Source organism: Drosophila elegans, unplaced genomic scaffold, assembly GCF_018152505.1.
Source record: "Drosophila elegans isolate 14027-0461.03 unplaced genomic scaffold, ASM1815250v1 contig_468, whole genome shotgun sequence".
NCBI lineage: Eukaryota > Metazoa > Arthropoda > Insecta > Diptera > Drosophilidae > Drosophila > Drosophila elegans.
In genome coordinates, this window is record NW_024545855.1 from 2,347,529 (window position 1) to 2,365,065 (window position 17,537).

The following is a 17,537-nucleotide window of genomic DNA, read 5'->3' on the forward strand; positions in this document are numbered from 1 at the left end:
GTAAGCAACACGCTAAAAATGAGCCATAAAATGACAGCAAATGTATGTAAGTAAACAACAAAAAACAGTTTTAGTGCTAATCCCACTAATGAAGCTGAACGAAAAGTTCAAAAAGAGCATTTTGATTTGGTTGACAAATGAATAATTTAGCAGTCAGTTTCATTAGCACTTAAGCCACTTGGGCTGTGTCCTGTGTCTCCACTCTGCGGTTTCCATAAAATATTAATCTGTTCGAGCCGCATTACGGATGCAAATGCAAAGCGAATGAATAAATAATAGTCGAGTGTGCGAATTATTAGAGGGAATTCGGCGGCGCACTAAGTGTTTGCCCCGATCGAATCGCACTGCTGCTCTGTTTGCTTCTTTATAAATTTTTGCCTCATGAAATATGCAAGTGCCAAGCTGGCATGAAAATGGCGCAGCTTCCGCTGCAGCCGCTCATCCCGTCCCGCCAAGTCCACTCCCGCCTTATTCTATTATCTCTGGCCAAGTTCTTTTAAAAAATAAATTTCCCTTCATTTCTGTTTTGTTTAAATTGTCAGTTTGTGCAAGCAAAACGCCATAGTTCCGGCCAGTGTTCATTTCGCTGACTTGGCCTGCAAATTACAGCCAACGTTTGTTCCCGCCCTTTCCGCACAGCAGCACCTCCCTGGGATATTTTATGTTCGCTGGAAATATCTATTTCTGGCAAATAGTTTTCAGCAATTTTTTAATAAACTTGGCTAGTTGGCGGGATGATTTGATGGAGGGTGATGACTGGCTTGTTTGTTTTATTACATTTTTTTATCGATGGAATTTTATTGACTGATTTTGGATCGGTGCGGCTGTATATTAGTTTTAATATGAGCCGGATATTTATAATTGATGATTTTATACTTTTTTTTATGGAGATATTTTTACATTGATTGGGCAGACACTTGGAACGTGTATATTTTGTTGTACACAATTCAGAAATGCCTAATGATTCTACTCTTCCGAGTGGAGAATTTTAAAAAGATTTTTTAATAAATTAAATTAGTGCCCTTTGCCAATTATTTTTCGATACTTTTTTTTAAATGTCTGAGTTTGATTTTTACTACAATATTTTGAACAAGTTGTTTGAACAAGTTATTTAAAGCAATTTTATTTTTTTGCAGTATTCATAAGTAGAATTTGGTTGTTTAAATGTAATGGTTAAATATTTGAAACACATTCGTTTAAAAAATTTGACTGATACCGAAATATTCAAAATTTAAGTATCATTGAACAGAGAGTTGTCTTATTACCCATACGCCTCGTGTCTTCCATTTGGGCCACATCAAAGTGGTTGTATATCTTGCCATGGATATTCTCCTGCTGAGACACGCAAAAGCATCCCCCGGCAACACTTTATTATTTATTGCCATAATCATTTTAATGGCAAGAAGCCAAAGAGCAATGATAACAACCAGCGCAGCACGAAAATCATATTTATTAACATTTTAACTTAATCAGCATGGAGTCGTCCGCCTTTTGATGTATGTGCGTTTGGGATGAAAAATGGTGGTCCCAATCAGTCAGGTGTTGTCAAGTCATGAGCAAGTCGCCAAGTAACAAACAAACATTTTAATTCAAATTTTATTCAGCTTCCACTCAGTTAACTGCAATATTTTCCTTCAAACATGTGTTGGCAATTTTCTTTTTCCTTTTTCCATTTTCATCACAGTCAGCCACAATCTTGTATGTCATGCTGTCTTGGCATTAGCTTTGTCTGAGTTTCATTTAAAATTTACGGATAAGAAAGTTAAAGAATGCTATAAAATTTTGTTAGGGAACGAAACTTCCTGCCAAGACATCCATCATTTTGTGGCCCCAGTACACTGCAGCTGCTGTGAACGAGACAAGCACTAAACGTATGAAAGATTCTCATTTAATTGAAATAAATGCGTGCTGCGTATCAATTGAAGCAAATGTGTGGGTCTTTTTTTTTTTTTTGATAGAACAACTAAAGAGCAATAAAAACTAAATGGCATCCAAATGGGTTGAGCTTGTTTGTGTGGGTGTTCCTGCACCATTTACCATTTCCCAAATGAGCAACAGAGATGGCAATCGTTGTTTCAGGTGCCGCCGTCAATGGGGCCAAAAAAAAGTGAAATAAAAACAATATAAACGAACGGGCGAGCGTACCAAAAAAAATGATCCCCTAGATGTGGTGTGCCAAGTGATATTAAAATCCATGTAAACTACACACAATCATCATAGTGCTTACGTCTGCATGTGTGCTAGCGTGCCATAAACTGACACCAAACACGAGCATTCCGCCAGACCTTTTATGGCCTGACCACAACACCAACGTTTGACACACTCGTTACAATAGATACTTTACGTAGATATAGTACACCAGATAATGCCAGCGACGTGCTCCTCGGAGTACAAGTGCACCGGTCACATGTATACTTTATAGTAAATACCATAATCATAGATAAGAGGATGTCCTAATGGATATGATAGTAGTCCACATCCTGTCAGCCAATATAATTATTAGCTTAACTTAAAAAAATTATAAGTTAGTTCTTATAAAAGAAAGGGTACCAAAACTCTTGTTTTAAATTTTAATAATGTGTACTGCTTTTCTATAAAATAATAAACAGTTTTTGTATTTTGTCTTAAATAAATAAATTATTACCAAAATCAGCTTAGTCAACCAAGTTTTTCAGTAATTATTATTTTTGAGCAAAGAGTTTAAAAGTTTAAAGATGACCAAAAATGGTCTCTTGATGAAAGAGACTTGAATAATTAAATTAATTATTAAAAAATTTTAAATTTGTAACTTGAAAAAATAAATATCCATTAAATTTATATTTTGTGTTTCCTTTTTTTTTGTTTCATTTATTTTTTTTATTTAACTTTGATAGCCACCGGAAAAGGGTTGGTTGTACTGGGGCTTATTGTTATTATTGTTATTACTGCTGCCGGTTTGGGTGTACCAAATGCTCTGAGGTTTCTGAGCTGATATATGGCCCGATTCACCGGCAGGACCTCGAGGACCCCGAGGACCAGCGGGACCAGTAAGTCCACGTGGTCCAGGTGGACCGGGTGGACCAGGAGGACCGGGCACGGGAATCGGAATGTAGGTAGTGGGTGGCTGGGGCTCCTCCTTCTCGGCGGCTGCCGATTCACTACCCGGATTTGTGGGCAACAGATTGAGCCCAGGCCAATTGAAACCCGACTGACCTTGAACATTGAAACCCAATTGGACACGTGGGACAACCACGTAGGAAAGACCATTACCTTGGTTTCCTTGGTTGATTCCATTCTTGCTGGAGATCAGTTGAGGGCCATAGGCCACGGGATAGGCAGCCACCTGAGGTACAACGTACTTCACATTCTGATCGTTGACCATGGGAATGGCATTTGAGTAGAGATAATCGGGCACTTTACGACTGTCCTTATCCGGTTCGGATTCCGCTACTTCCTCCCTGATCTGCGGCTCCTGGAAGATGGGCTCCTGGTCATCGGATCTAGCCATGGCATCGCCAGGTGAATAGATTAGAATTTGAGGGCCAATCGGCTCCTCCACATCCACATCTAAGCCACTTCGAGCAGATCCAACAACCCGACGCAGGTTGGGAATACGTGCCTGGCTGCAGCAAATCAGTCCCAAGATCACTGAAAACAAGAGTTACTCTTTATTTTCGAAATTTTAGTAAGCCACTCCTTTCTCACCCAATACTTGCACTCTGCGATTCATGTTAGCCGACTGTTGATTCTTAATTTTTGCCAGCTTCTTTTATACCAGAGTCTTCTACTAAGATAAGAGATCTGAAGAAAGGTTCTTGGTAATGGCCAAGTTCAATCAACTTATTTTCATATCGTTGGTAATCAATTTTAACTGCCCAGTTTAAAATGGGTCAGCGTGCTAAACTGGTTCGCTTAATCTCGGGATCTTTGTCATTCAGTCATTGGGTGCGGCTTAGCAATGCGCAATCTCTATAAAAGGGCAGATTTTTAACCCTTTTGTAGGTTGTGATTTATTACATTTAGGTCTTGACATACCGGTCTTTTGGGTCAAGCATTTCACTTAATAGATACATTTTTATATCAGTGGCACATAAAAATTTAAAAAAATCTTGTTTTAAGAAGAATATAATAAAAATAAACTTCTCGAAAGTATCCAAAATTTGTTTCTCCCGTTAGGTTTAGCGAAATCTCTAAGAAAAGGCAGATTTTTAACAGTTTTCTTGTATCTTGTGATTTATTACATTTAGCTATCGACATACTATTTTGGGTCAAGCATTTTAATCCACAACTAGGCGTCAGATAGACATAAAAAAATTTAAAAGTGTTAAAAATTTATAGTGAAAGAATATAATAAATATAAACTTCAACTATAGTAATATTCTGCTTTGCAATACCTTAATAAATTCCAAAAATAATCGCTCAACCATTGGTGCATTCCCTGTCTCTTTTTTGTTTTCCATTTCCTACTTTAAAAAACATTCATTTTCATCAGTGAGACGCGGTCAGCTCAGATACAAAAAGCAGCAGCTCCGAAACCCAAATAATAAAATGCAATAAAACAAGTGTGTGCAGAAAAACGAGTGTGTATATATAGTGAAATAGTTTGTCGCACGAGAACGAAATTGAAAGTTCAGCATGATGTATATTTTGGAAAAGAAACCAAGCAGGGGTTTAATTTAATTAAATCAAAAACAACTGCCAAGCAAGCCACCCCTTCAATGTTGCTATATTTGTGCGATTGAATTGAAGCACCCGCATCCGCATTTGGGGTGGCCATAGAACATCAGATTTTGGATTTTTTTTTTCAATTCTCCAGATCGGTGGATGGTTGGATCAAATGGTCGGCAGTCAAAGCAGTTGAGCCAGTTGCGCCGTGGCGAGCGCTTCGTTGGCGGCTCCCGAGTTTAAGGATCGTCGTCACTCGGGGGTCCTGAATTCGGGTCGTGAAATCATGGCGGTACTCTGGTGGCTTCTTTTGTTGGTCCTACCGCCCAACTACCAGCTTGCCACGCCCTCTGGCAGCGGACAATTGCGCCGCCTTTGGCTGCAGGATCATTGCAGTGCGGGAATTTGCACGAATGTGGTGATCGGGCGCAGTGATTATGTGATCTTGTCGCAAGCGCCCATAACGGGCACCACAATGCTCACCTTTGTGAACTCGAGCATTGCCAAGATACCGCATCTGCTGTTCGACACCTTTCCGGATCTCCAAGTGCTGCGCATGGAGAATTGTTCGCTGGAAACGTTCGAGAAACCGCAGTTTGAGGGTGCCAGCAATCTGATGAGTTTGTTCCTGGGTCACAATCACCTCAAGGATCTACCCAAAAATATATTTCTGGGTGCAGACAATCTGGCCATCTTGCATCTTCAGGGTAATCAGTTGAAGCAGCTGGGAAATCATAGTTTCCATGCCCTGAAGGAGGTGAAGGAACTTTCCCTGGCCGAAAATCAATTGGAGCAGCTGGCGCTGGGAGTTTTCAGTGGTATGCGGAAGTTAATGGATCTAAATTTAGCTGGAAATCGTTTGGAGGCTCTGCCAAGAGGAGTCTTTGATCGGAATTTAAATCTCACCAAAATAAATCTGGCCAAAAATCGATTTACCGCCTTCGAATCGGAACTGTTGAAGCTGCAACCGGTTTTGACTCAGCTGGATATTTCTGGAAATATCCTACAGGAGCTAACACTCAACTTTACTTTGCTGGATGTGGTCATAGCTCATAGTTGCGATTTGAGGAGACTAACCGTTTACGGAGTGAGTCATGAACTCGATTTGCATAATAATTCGCTGAGGGAAATGCCACACATTCCACTGGCCGCCAATGTGAGCGTTTTGGATTTGTCGCACAATCCATTGGGAAATCTTCAGGGAAATCCCTTGCGCAGATTCACCTCTCTGCTGCGATTGAATCTTTCGGCAACCGGTGCCCACGAGTTACCAGAGGGATTATTCAAGAAACAGGGTCATCTGCAAATGCTTGACATATCGGGGAATTCTATATATTCCCTAAAGATCACCATCTTCGACAGTTTGAAGGCCTTGCAGTACTTCTACTTTCAGCAGAACAACTGGAACTGCGATTTCCTTCAACTTCTAATGAGTTCTTTTGTAAAACGCAAGGATATATCCTTTATGGAGGATATAACAGCGCCGGAACTGGTTGACGATTACGTGGATGGCATTGCCTGTTGGTACGAAAGCGATAAGCAGTCCAAGAAGTGTGAATCTGGAGGATCGGAGGCTGCCATAGAGCTATCGGTGGTGCGAAATGAGATCAAGACCTTCACAGAGTTGGTCGAAAAGAAGTTCGTCAAGGTCTACCGCATGTTGGAGGAGCTGAAAATGAAGCTATAACACAGCTATATTAAACCAAAACATATTTAATCCCAATATTTAACCAATTATTTTATCAAATATGAAGTATTGTTAACCGTATTTTAATTTATTTGACACATGACAGCAACAAATGGATATTTTGAGATATATTACTAGAACCAATAAAGCACTACTTGGAACTCTAGGGAAAAAAAGTCTTTGACTTTAAGAGGAAAAACTGGGGCTGAAAGCTAAATCATTAATATTGGATTTGTTATTTTCGCTGGAAAAAACGTCAGGTTTGTCAGCACTAAAATATAGAGATTTAATCAAACAATTTAATATATTTTTGCCTTTTTAGAGCACATTAAAATTCATTCTTTTCTAATAAGTGGACTAAAACTAGTCTCTCATATTTTACAATCAGCTGTGCGTCACCAAAATTATTTTCTGCCGAACATATTTAAAATTCCTTTGTGCATAAACCTGAAAACAGCGATAAATTCCAGGCTTTACGGCGGGCTCGAAAATCGCATTAAAAAAAGTTCGCTAACGCTCAATTTAATGCCATAAATATTTTATGCAAAACACAAGCAATCCTGAAAAAATATTTGTGCCATAACAAACTGTTTTTTGTTAAATGAAACTTATCAGCGTAATCGTGCACAGAGGAGCCGGCAGACACACTTGAAAACCGACAAAACTTAATTAAATGCGGACACACTGGGATGCCCGCAAATAAACAAACGCCAATATTATTTTTTATGGCAGCGTCAACTGAACATTGCAATGATAATAATAAATACATTTTGTAAATATTTTTTCTACCCCAAACTATTTAAGAGTTTGTTCAGGGGACTGTGGCAAATAAACAAACAGTCACACACGGGAATACCATTAAAATATTGCTTACAGTTGATTGGGCTGAAAAGGGTGTGGTGGTAAAGTTTTATGCCAACTGCCACAGATATCAAGTTGTGGGTACATTTTTATGGAAATGTTGTTGAATGTTGGTTGAAAAGTTGGCGACCTAAAATCAGCAGATTGTAATGGGCTTACAATGATTTATAGATGACGGTCCTAAAACATTTCGTGACCGGAAAAGAGCATTTTCAATAAGCATCATTTGCATTTTCTATTCTTTCCTGCTGCATTTTCGCCTTTGACACAAGTTCATAAGCAAAAATTCGGAGAACGATGAAAGACGCCATAAAGTATGCAGCACATTTTAAAGCTTAAACCATTAAGACACAGTCATATGACTGTCCCGTTCTATTGTATGTTCTGCCCTTTCTATCTCTCTCTCGCTCTTAGAGTCTTACTAAGCTTGTAAGCAACTTCCGTTTCCGTTATCCGACGCGTCGTTTGTTCTGCCATTGTTGCCATTGGTGCTGCTGCTGCTGTTGCCTCCTTTCATCTTGCCCCTATATTCGCGAACCGCAACTCTACACTGCCAAATTTAATTTTACCCCTCAAATTAGAATAAAAATTGAGTAAAAACAATAATTGATTAGAAATTATACTTTTATACGTTTTGATTAGAAAAAAATTTCTATTAGAAAAAAAAACGGTAAAAATAGCAAATTAGTATTGTTAGTAATTTTAAAAACATCAAAATATTTCTGTACTTGAATCTATACATTTTATAATTTGTGCACAAGCAGCAATAATTACAACTAATATTCGTTGTGCTATGACAGATAATAATTAAAAAGAAATGATAATCGTTTTGGTCTCCATGCTTTGGGAATCACTTTGGTATATTTAATAATACTTTTTTTTTTACTTTACTGGTAAATTAAATTGATAGTCAAAATTTTTTTTTTATGTGCAACTATAACTAACAAGAACTTAAAAGTCGTAAGCATAAGAAGAAAATTCAAAAGTAAAAAAAATATATAAGAATAGATTTCTATAAACGGAACATATTACTGTTTTAAATTATAGCTTGTAACATTCGGCTTTCTAAATGCAATACTAAAATATGGTACTAATTGGGTTTATACAAAATATATATTTTGCTGTGTAAGACCGTGAACGTTATAGCGATTTGCAACATATGCAACTACACTCTGGATGTCGCTCCTCCTTACGCTTGTCTGCCTTTGTCTGGTTCTCAAATGCTTTTCGGCTAAGTTTATGAAATTGTTGTTTGCAGCTTGTTGCTAATGTTGTTGCTGTTCCGATGCCGTCGCAACTCATTAAGAAAACAAAAGCAGAGCACAAAAGTTGCTCGTTACCTAAACGCCACCGCCACCACCTCGCCACTTTGTTGAAATTAAGTTGACTTTATTACCCAACAATGTTGTACAAATGCATTTAGCCTTAGTTTTTAGTACTTTCGAGGTTACCCGCTGGAACCTTAATTGAACTTTCGAGCTCCTCTTTCGGTAATATTCATTATTTTATGGCGTAGTTTTCTTATTACCTTTTATTATTGGAGGGTGGCCAGCTGCTGAAAGAAAGTTTTCGGGGCAAGCTTTAGATAATGGGTCAAGGTTATTTGAGAGGAAATCAAATGGGTATGGGTATTTCCCTATAAATTTCCTGTCCATCATTCTTGTGTATCTTTTCGGACTCTTCTTTTCTATGTGTCTTTTTCTGTGCCCACCTCTCATTTACTTAATTTCCTGGCTCTGCTCACGTTTCTTCACTCAAATTCCCGTTACGTGCCGTAAGTGAAATGCGTGCTTATTTGATTTGTTCAAGTGGCTGCCACAAAAAAAAAAAAAAAAAAAACATACATAGCTTAACATACGTGTGCTATAGGGACTCGTTATATTTGCATGCTCCACTCGCAATTTAATTATACCAATTTAATTCCATATTATATGGCAGCAAATCATTCAATCGCTTTTGTTTTTTCCCATTAGCCATAAACAATGCAAACGCTCCACTGCAATTATGTGCGCAATTAGGCGTTGAGGCTAATTTTTATTAAATTTTTCAGTGCCCGCCGCACAAACAGATTTATATATATATGGAGATGGCCGGCAGCAGGCTCATAAATAAAGCTTAATGGCAAAAACAGGCGGTCAGCCTCCGAGTTGCTTTGGTGGGTGGCACTAAATTAAAAATGCGGAAGAACGAAGGGAGGGAGTAAAAATATGTTGCCTACTTTTGTGGGCTGTGCATAATTGGGCAGCATGAATAATATACGAGTAAGGGCGACGTTTTTTGAGTGTGTGTGCGTGAGTTGCTAGTTTGGCAAACGAGGCGTATGCACAACATGCGTTTGCATAAATTCGCGCTTAATTAGCTCTCTCGCTTCCTCACGCCTCTACCTTTCTCACTCACTCCTCTGACCACCAAACACAGGATATCAAGCAAGTTGTAACGCATCTAATTAGCGGTCACCAAACGAAATTAAATTTAATTTAATATGATATGTGCAAACATTGCAATCTCCGTTTACAGCTGCGGTCAATTTTGAGAGATTAAATCATAAAAAGTTAAACTCGACCTTAAAAACCATTAAATGATACGAAAAAAATCAATTGAATTTAAACGATTATATTTTAAAAGTTACCTTAAAGAACAAATTACATTATAGAAAATTAAAACTGTCTTCAAAAACTATAAAATGATTAATATGGAAGATATGAATACAAAGCAAATACATTTGAGTGGTTATATTTTAAAAGTTTTATTAAAGAAAATCCACTTCAAATTTTGTTTGTGTAACCTATTTTACAGATATAAGCGTAATAAATAACTCTTAAATAACTTAAGAGTGTAATACGTAATAAGTAATTTAAAAAATGAAGATTTCGAACTAATATTCCTTTTTTAAAGACCTGTAATATTGTTAAAAGTAATAAAAAAAAGAAATGGTTTTTCCCTTTTGCCCTTGACTAATTAAAGAAAAAAATGTAATCCCGCTAAAATTCAATTTCATTTGCCATCCATTGTTCGTGTGTTGTTTGCGTTTTGCTACCATTATTAACTGGCTTTTTGGCGCAATTAGGCAGCCACGCCCCTTTCGCCGCCCCAAACTTCAGAAACACACCTGGTCGGCAAAGCGTACGTGTCTTTAGCGCAGTTACGTTTAATTTGCAGCAGCAGCAGCATTAAGAATGGATCTGGAGCAACAGGAAGAGGAACAGAAAGCGGAAAGTTGCCAAGTATTTGACTGCTAATGCACGCACGTTTCATCCTAGCCGGAGCACCGCCAAGTGGCTTCCTGTTTGGCTGTGTGCCCGTTGTGTTTTCCAACTTTTAACCAAATTGTTTAACTAAGTAGTAAAAGCGCATAAAAGCACGTAAGACAAATGTACACAAAGCGGCGAAAAGAAACATAAATTCAGGAAGAAAGTAGTTAAAATGAGTGGTGTACAAAAGGAAAAGTTTTAAACAATGAACAATTACACTTGCGAGATTATATTATGGGATATTTTTTACTTTAAAAGCGTTTCTGATACATTTTTAAACAAATTTCTGTGTCACCCATGATTAAAACATTATTAGCAACAGCATAAATTCTTCCTCCTATAAAAAGCGTATTCCTTAACTTGCTTTAAGAACTAACTGCAAATTGAATGATTTATGCAAATTAACTCTCTATTTGAGAACTAAACGAGAAACAAAAGCACGTCATGAAAACTGACAGAGATTCTGGAATCTCAACCAGCTATTTGAATCTCCATTTACCACTGCATTCAGTTTCCCCGGTCGAACAAATGCATTTCACCATGGCTAGAGCTCCGGAGAAGCATTTGTCATTGCAAATTGAATCTAAAAGAGTAGAGGAGAGGGAGCTAAACATGACAAATCATTTGCTTATTATTCCCAGGTCGCTACAGCCGGCCAAAAAGGAGGAAAATGCTATGCATCCGACAAGGGAAAACAGAGAAAAATCGGAAGGAGGGACAGAGATTAGATAATGGGTTCGATTGAATTTCAGATTTAGCAGAAACTTTGCTTAAAGCCACGTAACATGATATTGGCAGTTGACCAAGAGGTGGCTTTTGGGTGGGTCTGTGTGGTGCGATTCGCTTGAATCTCAGTTGCCTTGCCTGCCAGTACATGCATTCCACTTCAGTGGACAATATTCCACCTCCATATCCCAGCATCCCACCATCCATCCATTGCATTGAGCGTTATTCGCATGGAATGCGCAGCTGCACAATTTATAGGATATCTGTAGGAGGCCAACTGCTCTGGGTGTTAAGGGGTGTAAAGGGTCCTGTCTAGTAACAAGCTTACTCTGAAATCATCTACCCACTCTCTGCTGCTTCGATTGCGTATAAAATCTTATAAATTGCAAATTGAATTTAACGATAAACATCGTTGGGGGCAAAAGGGGCAGAAGCGACCAGCAGTAGCCGAGAGCTGCAAACGGCATTGGGCATATTGGAGGGACTGGGTTCATTGTTGGCTCACTTGCTCCACTTGTCCGACCGGGACCTGCAATTGATCCTGATTGGGATTGTCTTGTTCTGCTATTTGTGCAGATACACAAAACACTTAAGATACTGCAGTATTACTATACTCATCGAATTGGTTTTGGTTCCGATTAATATTAACCCTTTTTGTGATACAAAGTATATTTCTAATACAAATTTATCAAATTATCAACTCCTATGACAAACAATATTAACCAAAACACCATATTTTGCAATATTATTCATCGAATTGATTGTGATCTCGATTGATCTTAACGCCATTTTGGTATACAATGTATATTTCAATTATTTTTATACATTAAACAAATTAATTAAATCATTATATCAATTGCAACAAATACTACTTTCTGAAAAATGTTTAAATATTTTACTTTTACTTTAACAAATTTTAAATTCTTTTATTATTAAGAGGAAATTAGGAACTTCTTAAAATGTACTACAAATTTAAAAACACTCAATACTAAACAACATTTTAAACCGAAATATTATTTCTTTCTTTACAGGTAAGCTTAATCTCAACCGTGAAACTAAACCAAAGTAAATCTAGAAAGGCGTGAGAAGCGGACAACTATATTTCCCATTCAATCATCATCTGTCTGCCAGACTTCATCATCTCGGCCCGTGTCTAGACTCGCTTAACTCATTTGCCACTCAAAGTCTGGTGGAGAATTCCCCAGTATCGCATTATGTGTTCAACCTTTACAGCTCCCACATGGTACTTCTTCGTTTTCCTCCCTTTTTGCCCTACTCTGTCGCTTTCACTTTGCAATTATGTAGCAGGAAACACAGCTCACAGCCCAAACTCCGCAAACTTTGGTTCATAAATTATAAGTCAGCCGAAAAAATACAAGAACACAGCACAAAGGACCAAAGACCAGACAGCGTGGCGACGACAATGACGACGGCAAACGTTTTCCAACAGCTGGAAAAAAGGGGTAACAACTACAATAAAATGGGGAAATACGAGGAAAAAGTAAAGGGAGCGCTAAAGTGGCGACTAGGGAATTCCTCGGGATTAATGAAAAAAATAGTATCGCAAATGGGAAATATTTTCAAAAAAATTGAATATTATTATATTAAGTTATTTTAAAGGCCAATTTATTGAGTATAATTAAAAAACCGTGCCGATTATGCTCTTAGCTGCCCTTTACTTTTTTGGTTCAGGGAAAAACGCTTTCTGGCAGCCAAAAGTCAAACACTAACAGCCTTTTGTTTGAGACCAATGCGCCATGTGTCCTTTACGGTTAGAAGTTTGTTGCTCTGTGTGTAAGTGTGTGGCGATCTGTTGGTGTGTGCGTGCTCTCTGGGTTTTTGTCTCATTGCACGCTCTACGATTTAACCTTTTTTCTCCCCCTTGGCCATATTGTTGCTGGCCATTTCTTGTTCTTGTAGCAATTGCTGTTGTTATTGTTACGAGCATTGTTGTTGTCGTGCGGGCATAAATAATTCAGCACACAGCCAGACGCACATAGGCACAGGGACACACACACAGAGAATGTTTTGAGCACCGATACAGTTGGCCTTTCATTGTTGCCTTTGCCTTTTTCATGCCTTCTCCTATGGCGCTTTTGTTAAACAAAAGTTAAGGGAATTGTTGGCAGAGAGGGGAAGTAAGCCAAATGATTGTAGACTGGATCGATTGTGGCTTTTTTATTTAATTGAGATATCGTCAGATTTACTCCGAAACAAGAAAAAATTTCATCAGGGTTCAGTTAGTTTTTAACTTTTTTTCTTAAAAACGTTATTGCTTTTGAAATCTTTTTGCTTGCTTTACTAAAACTGAAAAGCTCAAAAAAAATGTGTTAGTCTTAGCATTTAATAAACAAGCTTGAAAAAGGTTTGTGCAAGCAATCCCCATTTCATTCCGTTCTCGAGACCTCTTTAAGCTGCTTGTGGACTTCTTCTGAAGAATGCCTAAAAATAAAAGAATATGCATTTTGGCAGACTTAAAATTCTTGGTGAAATTCTTTCAAAGTTGCTCAACCAACTTGGCTGCCACATACATTTCTGCCAGTTTTTCGCCTTATGATTTATACACTTTAACATGGGACCACCTTCTTCCTCTTTCGCCGCCATGGCTCTTGTTCTACATAGCAATTATTTGGAAGCCAGTTTTTGGCACTCACATATATTCAACCCACCACCCACACATACATAGTTGCCTAAGCGATTTCTCAATTTGCATATGTTACACCCACACACAAGGACTATCACTCCCTCTCTTTTTCTCTCGTGGGACCCTTGAGTTGGTCAGGCTGTGGCAGTCAATTTGTTAAATAAATTGAATTATGTTACAGTTAGGCAAATTCTTTTCGGTCTTTTGTTTTTGTGCCCTCGAGTTGACCTTTTTTTGGGGGATTCTAATAGAATTACCTATGCGACAAGCTTGATGGCCAAATAACGAAATGATATCTCCTGGGCATTGCCGTGCTGCTGCGAATTTATAACTTATTAAAAAGCTACCCTGGGCTTACTTCCTTTCGAACCGAAAAACCGGAAACGAACAAACTAAAGGATAAAACCAACAGAAAACGGAAACTCTTATCGTTCAAATAATTCATTTTGCAAGCAAAAATATTTGAAAAAAAATAAAGCGGAAACTGGGGGGCCGACCCAAAATAAATATGCAGAGATATTAAAATTCTGGCAAACCATTTTTGTGTGAATGTTTTCTCCATCCCTTTCGCGGCTTTTTCTTCGCAACCCACACATGCACGGTCATAATTAATAACGAGGGAGCGTGTTGTAAGAGCAACGCAAAGCAGAAAGCGGAAATCCAATTAACATTTTTTCGGCTACTTCCGTTTCCAGTCCAAATTTAATTCGGGGAAATTCACAAAACACAACAGAGTAACAAAATTAATTAAATTGTATTTTTTGTTCCTAGGGCACAACGTGTGGTGTACTTAATATGCCACAGCGCGCAACTCATTTTGCGAGGATTTTAGTGCTTATAGGGATGGGTCATAAAATCTGTCCTATTCTTTTGCTCAGCCATAAAGCCAATTGACAAAGCTTGGTCCTCGTTGTCGTGTTCTACTTTTTATAACCACTTCATAGCTATCATCGCCCTATGGGCCGCATTCGGTAAGGTTTAACTAATTAGGTTTTCGTAGGCGAGTATATAATATATTTACTTATGTGTAGGTAGTCAAGTGTAGTCCAATTTTCAGGGCTACCCAATTGCGCATATAAAACGTAGGCGTAATAAACTTTTATTTTATATTTTGCTCCCTTCACTTTGGCTGACTTGGGGTAAAATGAAGGCATCGCTAATGGAAATTAATGTGTGGCAAGAAAGAGAAGCAGGGAGTCAGTTTTAGTGGCATACTTAGAAGTTGGCTACGCAAGTCCGTAAATGTTGGACAGTTTAGTTTACTAGGCATATTCGTAAGTTACTTAATTAAGTTGAGGTGAAGTTGCCGCAACAAGTTATGTTTTGATAAAAATTCCCTTTCTTAGTGCGAGCTAACCGTTCGGAACAGTGTTGTTTAAGTAACGGAATAAAATAGTACATATATTATAATAAAATGCTTTAAATTTGCTGAACAAACATTTCCCTCGCAATATTGCTGTCTTTGTAGATTCCCAAATAGGCAAAGTTTTGTTTTATACCATAACACACCATACAAGAACAGAACTGCACTTATTTATTTATTCTTTTAAGGGGAGATTTTCATCTACCTATGATACCAGCCAAAGCCAGCCACACAATTCTCCCTGATATGTTTACCTTTCAGCGAATGCACCATAAAATCCAAAAATAACCACCGAAAAAATACAGAACAGACCGGATCAGGAAATGGTACCAGGCACCAAAGGGGCAGAGATCGAGAGCTGTTAAAACCGCTGTTGAAAAGCGACTTTCAATTAATATACAGTAGAAGGAGGACAGAAAAATTCGCAGACATTCTACCGCTCCCACATTGCGCCGCTTTTGGCGGCTCAATTCGGTGAACGTTAACGGGCAATAACGAGCAAAGGCCACAGGCCAAATAAGTACACTTAGGGAAAATTTGTACTTACTTTGTATTTAATATTTACAAAAAATGTCTTACTAATTTTTGTAAAATTACAGATCAGCTTAGGCTTTTAGTTTATTTTTGGGGATAGCCCGGATATTTCAGCTATATGTGTATAAATTAAACTTGTAAACAAGCATACGTAGGGAATGTTTTTATTTATTTTGGCTTAAAAAAAATGTTTAACTAAATTTGTTAAATAGGACATTAGTTTATGACTTTTTGATTTTTGGTACACTACATTTTCTTTGGGAAATCCTCGGTATTTAAGCTATATAAAATCCTTAATTTATTCCAGTGCCGGTTATAGCTCATTCCATAGTTTTCTCCTCCTCCAAGGGCCACCGCATTTTTTCGTTGTATACCCAGCAGACATTTTTAAAAACACATTCAATGAGTAGCGGAAAGAAAAAAATACTTTGGCCCGCCCCCACACGCACTTCTGACCCCGGGGACACGTAAATTGTGCAATTTCTTCATTGTTGCTAATTTATATGACACGCCAGAGTGCCGGTGAGCATTAAAAGGAGAGGGCAATAGAGTGGCTGAAAGAGACAGGGAGAGAGATCAGCAGGACAAGCGCTAATCCAAAGCAAATAATGCGTAGCATAGCGTCAGGAGCTAGGTCAAAATGGTTTCATAGCCAAAAGTCAGTCGGAAACAGGAGAATTTAAGTAAAAGTGGATGGAAGCAAGAAAAAAGAAAGAAAAGCCAACCAAACAAAAGGAAATAAACCGAAGCACGTAACTTTTGGTTAACCAAATGGAATATGACGGCTGGGGTGGCACTGACCCACTCCGCATTTAAAGAGGAGAATGGAGTGGAGATACACCCTTATCCCTAGACACAGACCCTCGACATCCCCATCTTGCCTGTTGTGTTAGCTCAAATTACCTGAAAGTCCTTTTGGGCTTTTGAGTTGATACAGCCAACTGCATGGCCAAATGGAATGTAGACCACTGCAATTTGCTGATTTTTGCCGGTACTACGAATATGAGCTTTTCATATATACACTCGGTCTTAAGTGGAATTAGAGACAGGTGGTGTTAGATTTCGCCTTGTGTTTGAGGTAAATTTAATACTACATTCCGAAATGTGAATTTAATTGCATTCACTTAATTGGAAGTAAAATGGCGAATGGAAAATAAGTGCATTCGATACTAAAGATAGAATTTAATACGATAAAGTTTAGTAACCAATGTTGAAAATTAATATAAAAAAAAAATTGCCAACGATTTATTAAAAACCCTAAAGTCTTGCGTTATTTAAGATCACTTGTTAAAGATGTGTTTGTACCCTAACAATTTTAACGAATTCATTAATTCCCATTAGACTGCCAGCAGCTTGTATATTTCGCTTAACCGAAATTATCTTGGCCACTGAAACGCAGCCACGTATGACAAACTAATTACTAAGTAGGAAAATCTAATAACTTTATGGCATTCGTTGCCTGCTTACTTTTTCGAAAGCCAGTTGCTTGGACAATCCGCTTAGGTCCAGTGAAATTTAGTGTGAATTAAGGCATTTTTTATGCTGCTTGTGTGTCTGATAAGAGGCGGAAAAAAAATAATTTCAAAACTCATTTGGCCATTACATCCGGAGTGTGTATGCAACTTCCCTTCTAATCCTGGTTCAACTTTGTGGCATTATGCCAAGCCAAGTTTTAAAACAAAACTATGAGGAAAATGCCAAGTTTTTTTTTGTTCTGCCAGCTCGACGGATGAAGAGATGTGTGTATAAGCATGGAAAAAGCTAGCACAATGTATGCGGAATATATTTTGCATGGTGCTCACTGCGGCTGCTGCTGCTCTCATCCAA

General features: G+C 38.1%; 3 protein-coding genes across 5 annotated transcripts in view; 2 read left to right on the forward strand and 1 right to left on the reverse strand.

The window, feature by feature from the left end:
* Window positions 1–17,537, forward strand: part of LOC108143819 (furin-like protease 1) — a 142,516-nt gene that overhangs the window by 97,030 nt on the left and 27,949 nt on the right. The gene's annotated exons all lie outside the window — the stretch shown is intronic.
* On the reverse strand, window positions 2,861–4,734 carry LOC108143823 (collagen alpha-1(I) chain). The gene is made up of 2 exons (XM_017268360.1): window positions 3,685–4,734; window positions 2,861–3,627 (listed from the first exon to the last, which is right to left on the reverse strand). Exons 1-2 carry the CDS (start codon window positions 3,707–3,709, stop codon window positions 2,861–2,863), a joined length of 792 nt encoding a protein of 263 aa, XP_017123849.1. The 5' UTR covers window positions 3,710–4,734.
* LOC108143821 (leucine-rich repeat-containing protein 15) lies at window positions 4,831–6,525 on the forward strand. The gene has a single exon (XM_017268359.2). The coding sequence runs from the start codon at window positions 4,931–4,933 to the stop codon at window positions 6,329–6,331; it is 1,401 nt and encodes a 466-aa protein (XP_017123848.1). The 5' UTR covers window positions 4,831–4,930; the 3' UTR covers window positions 6,332–6,525.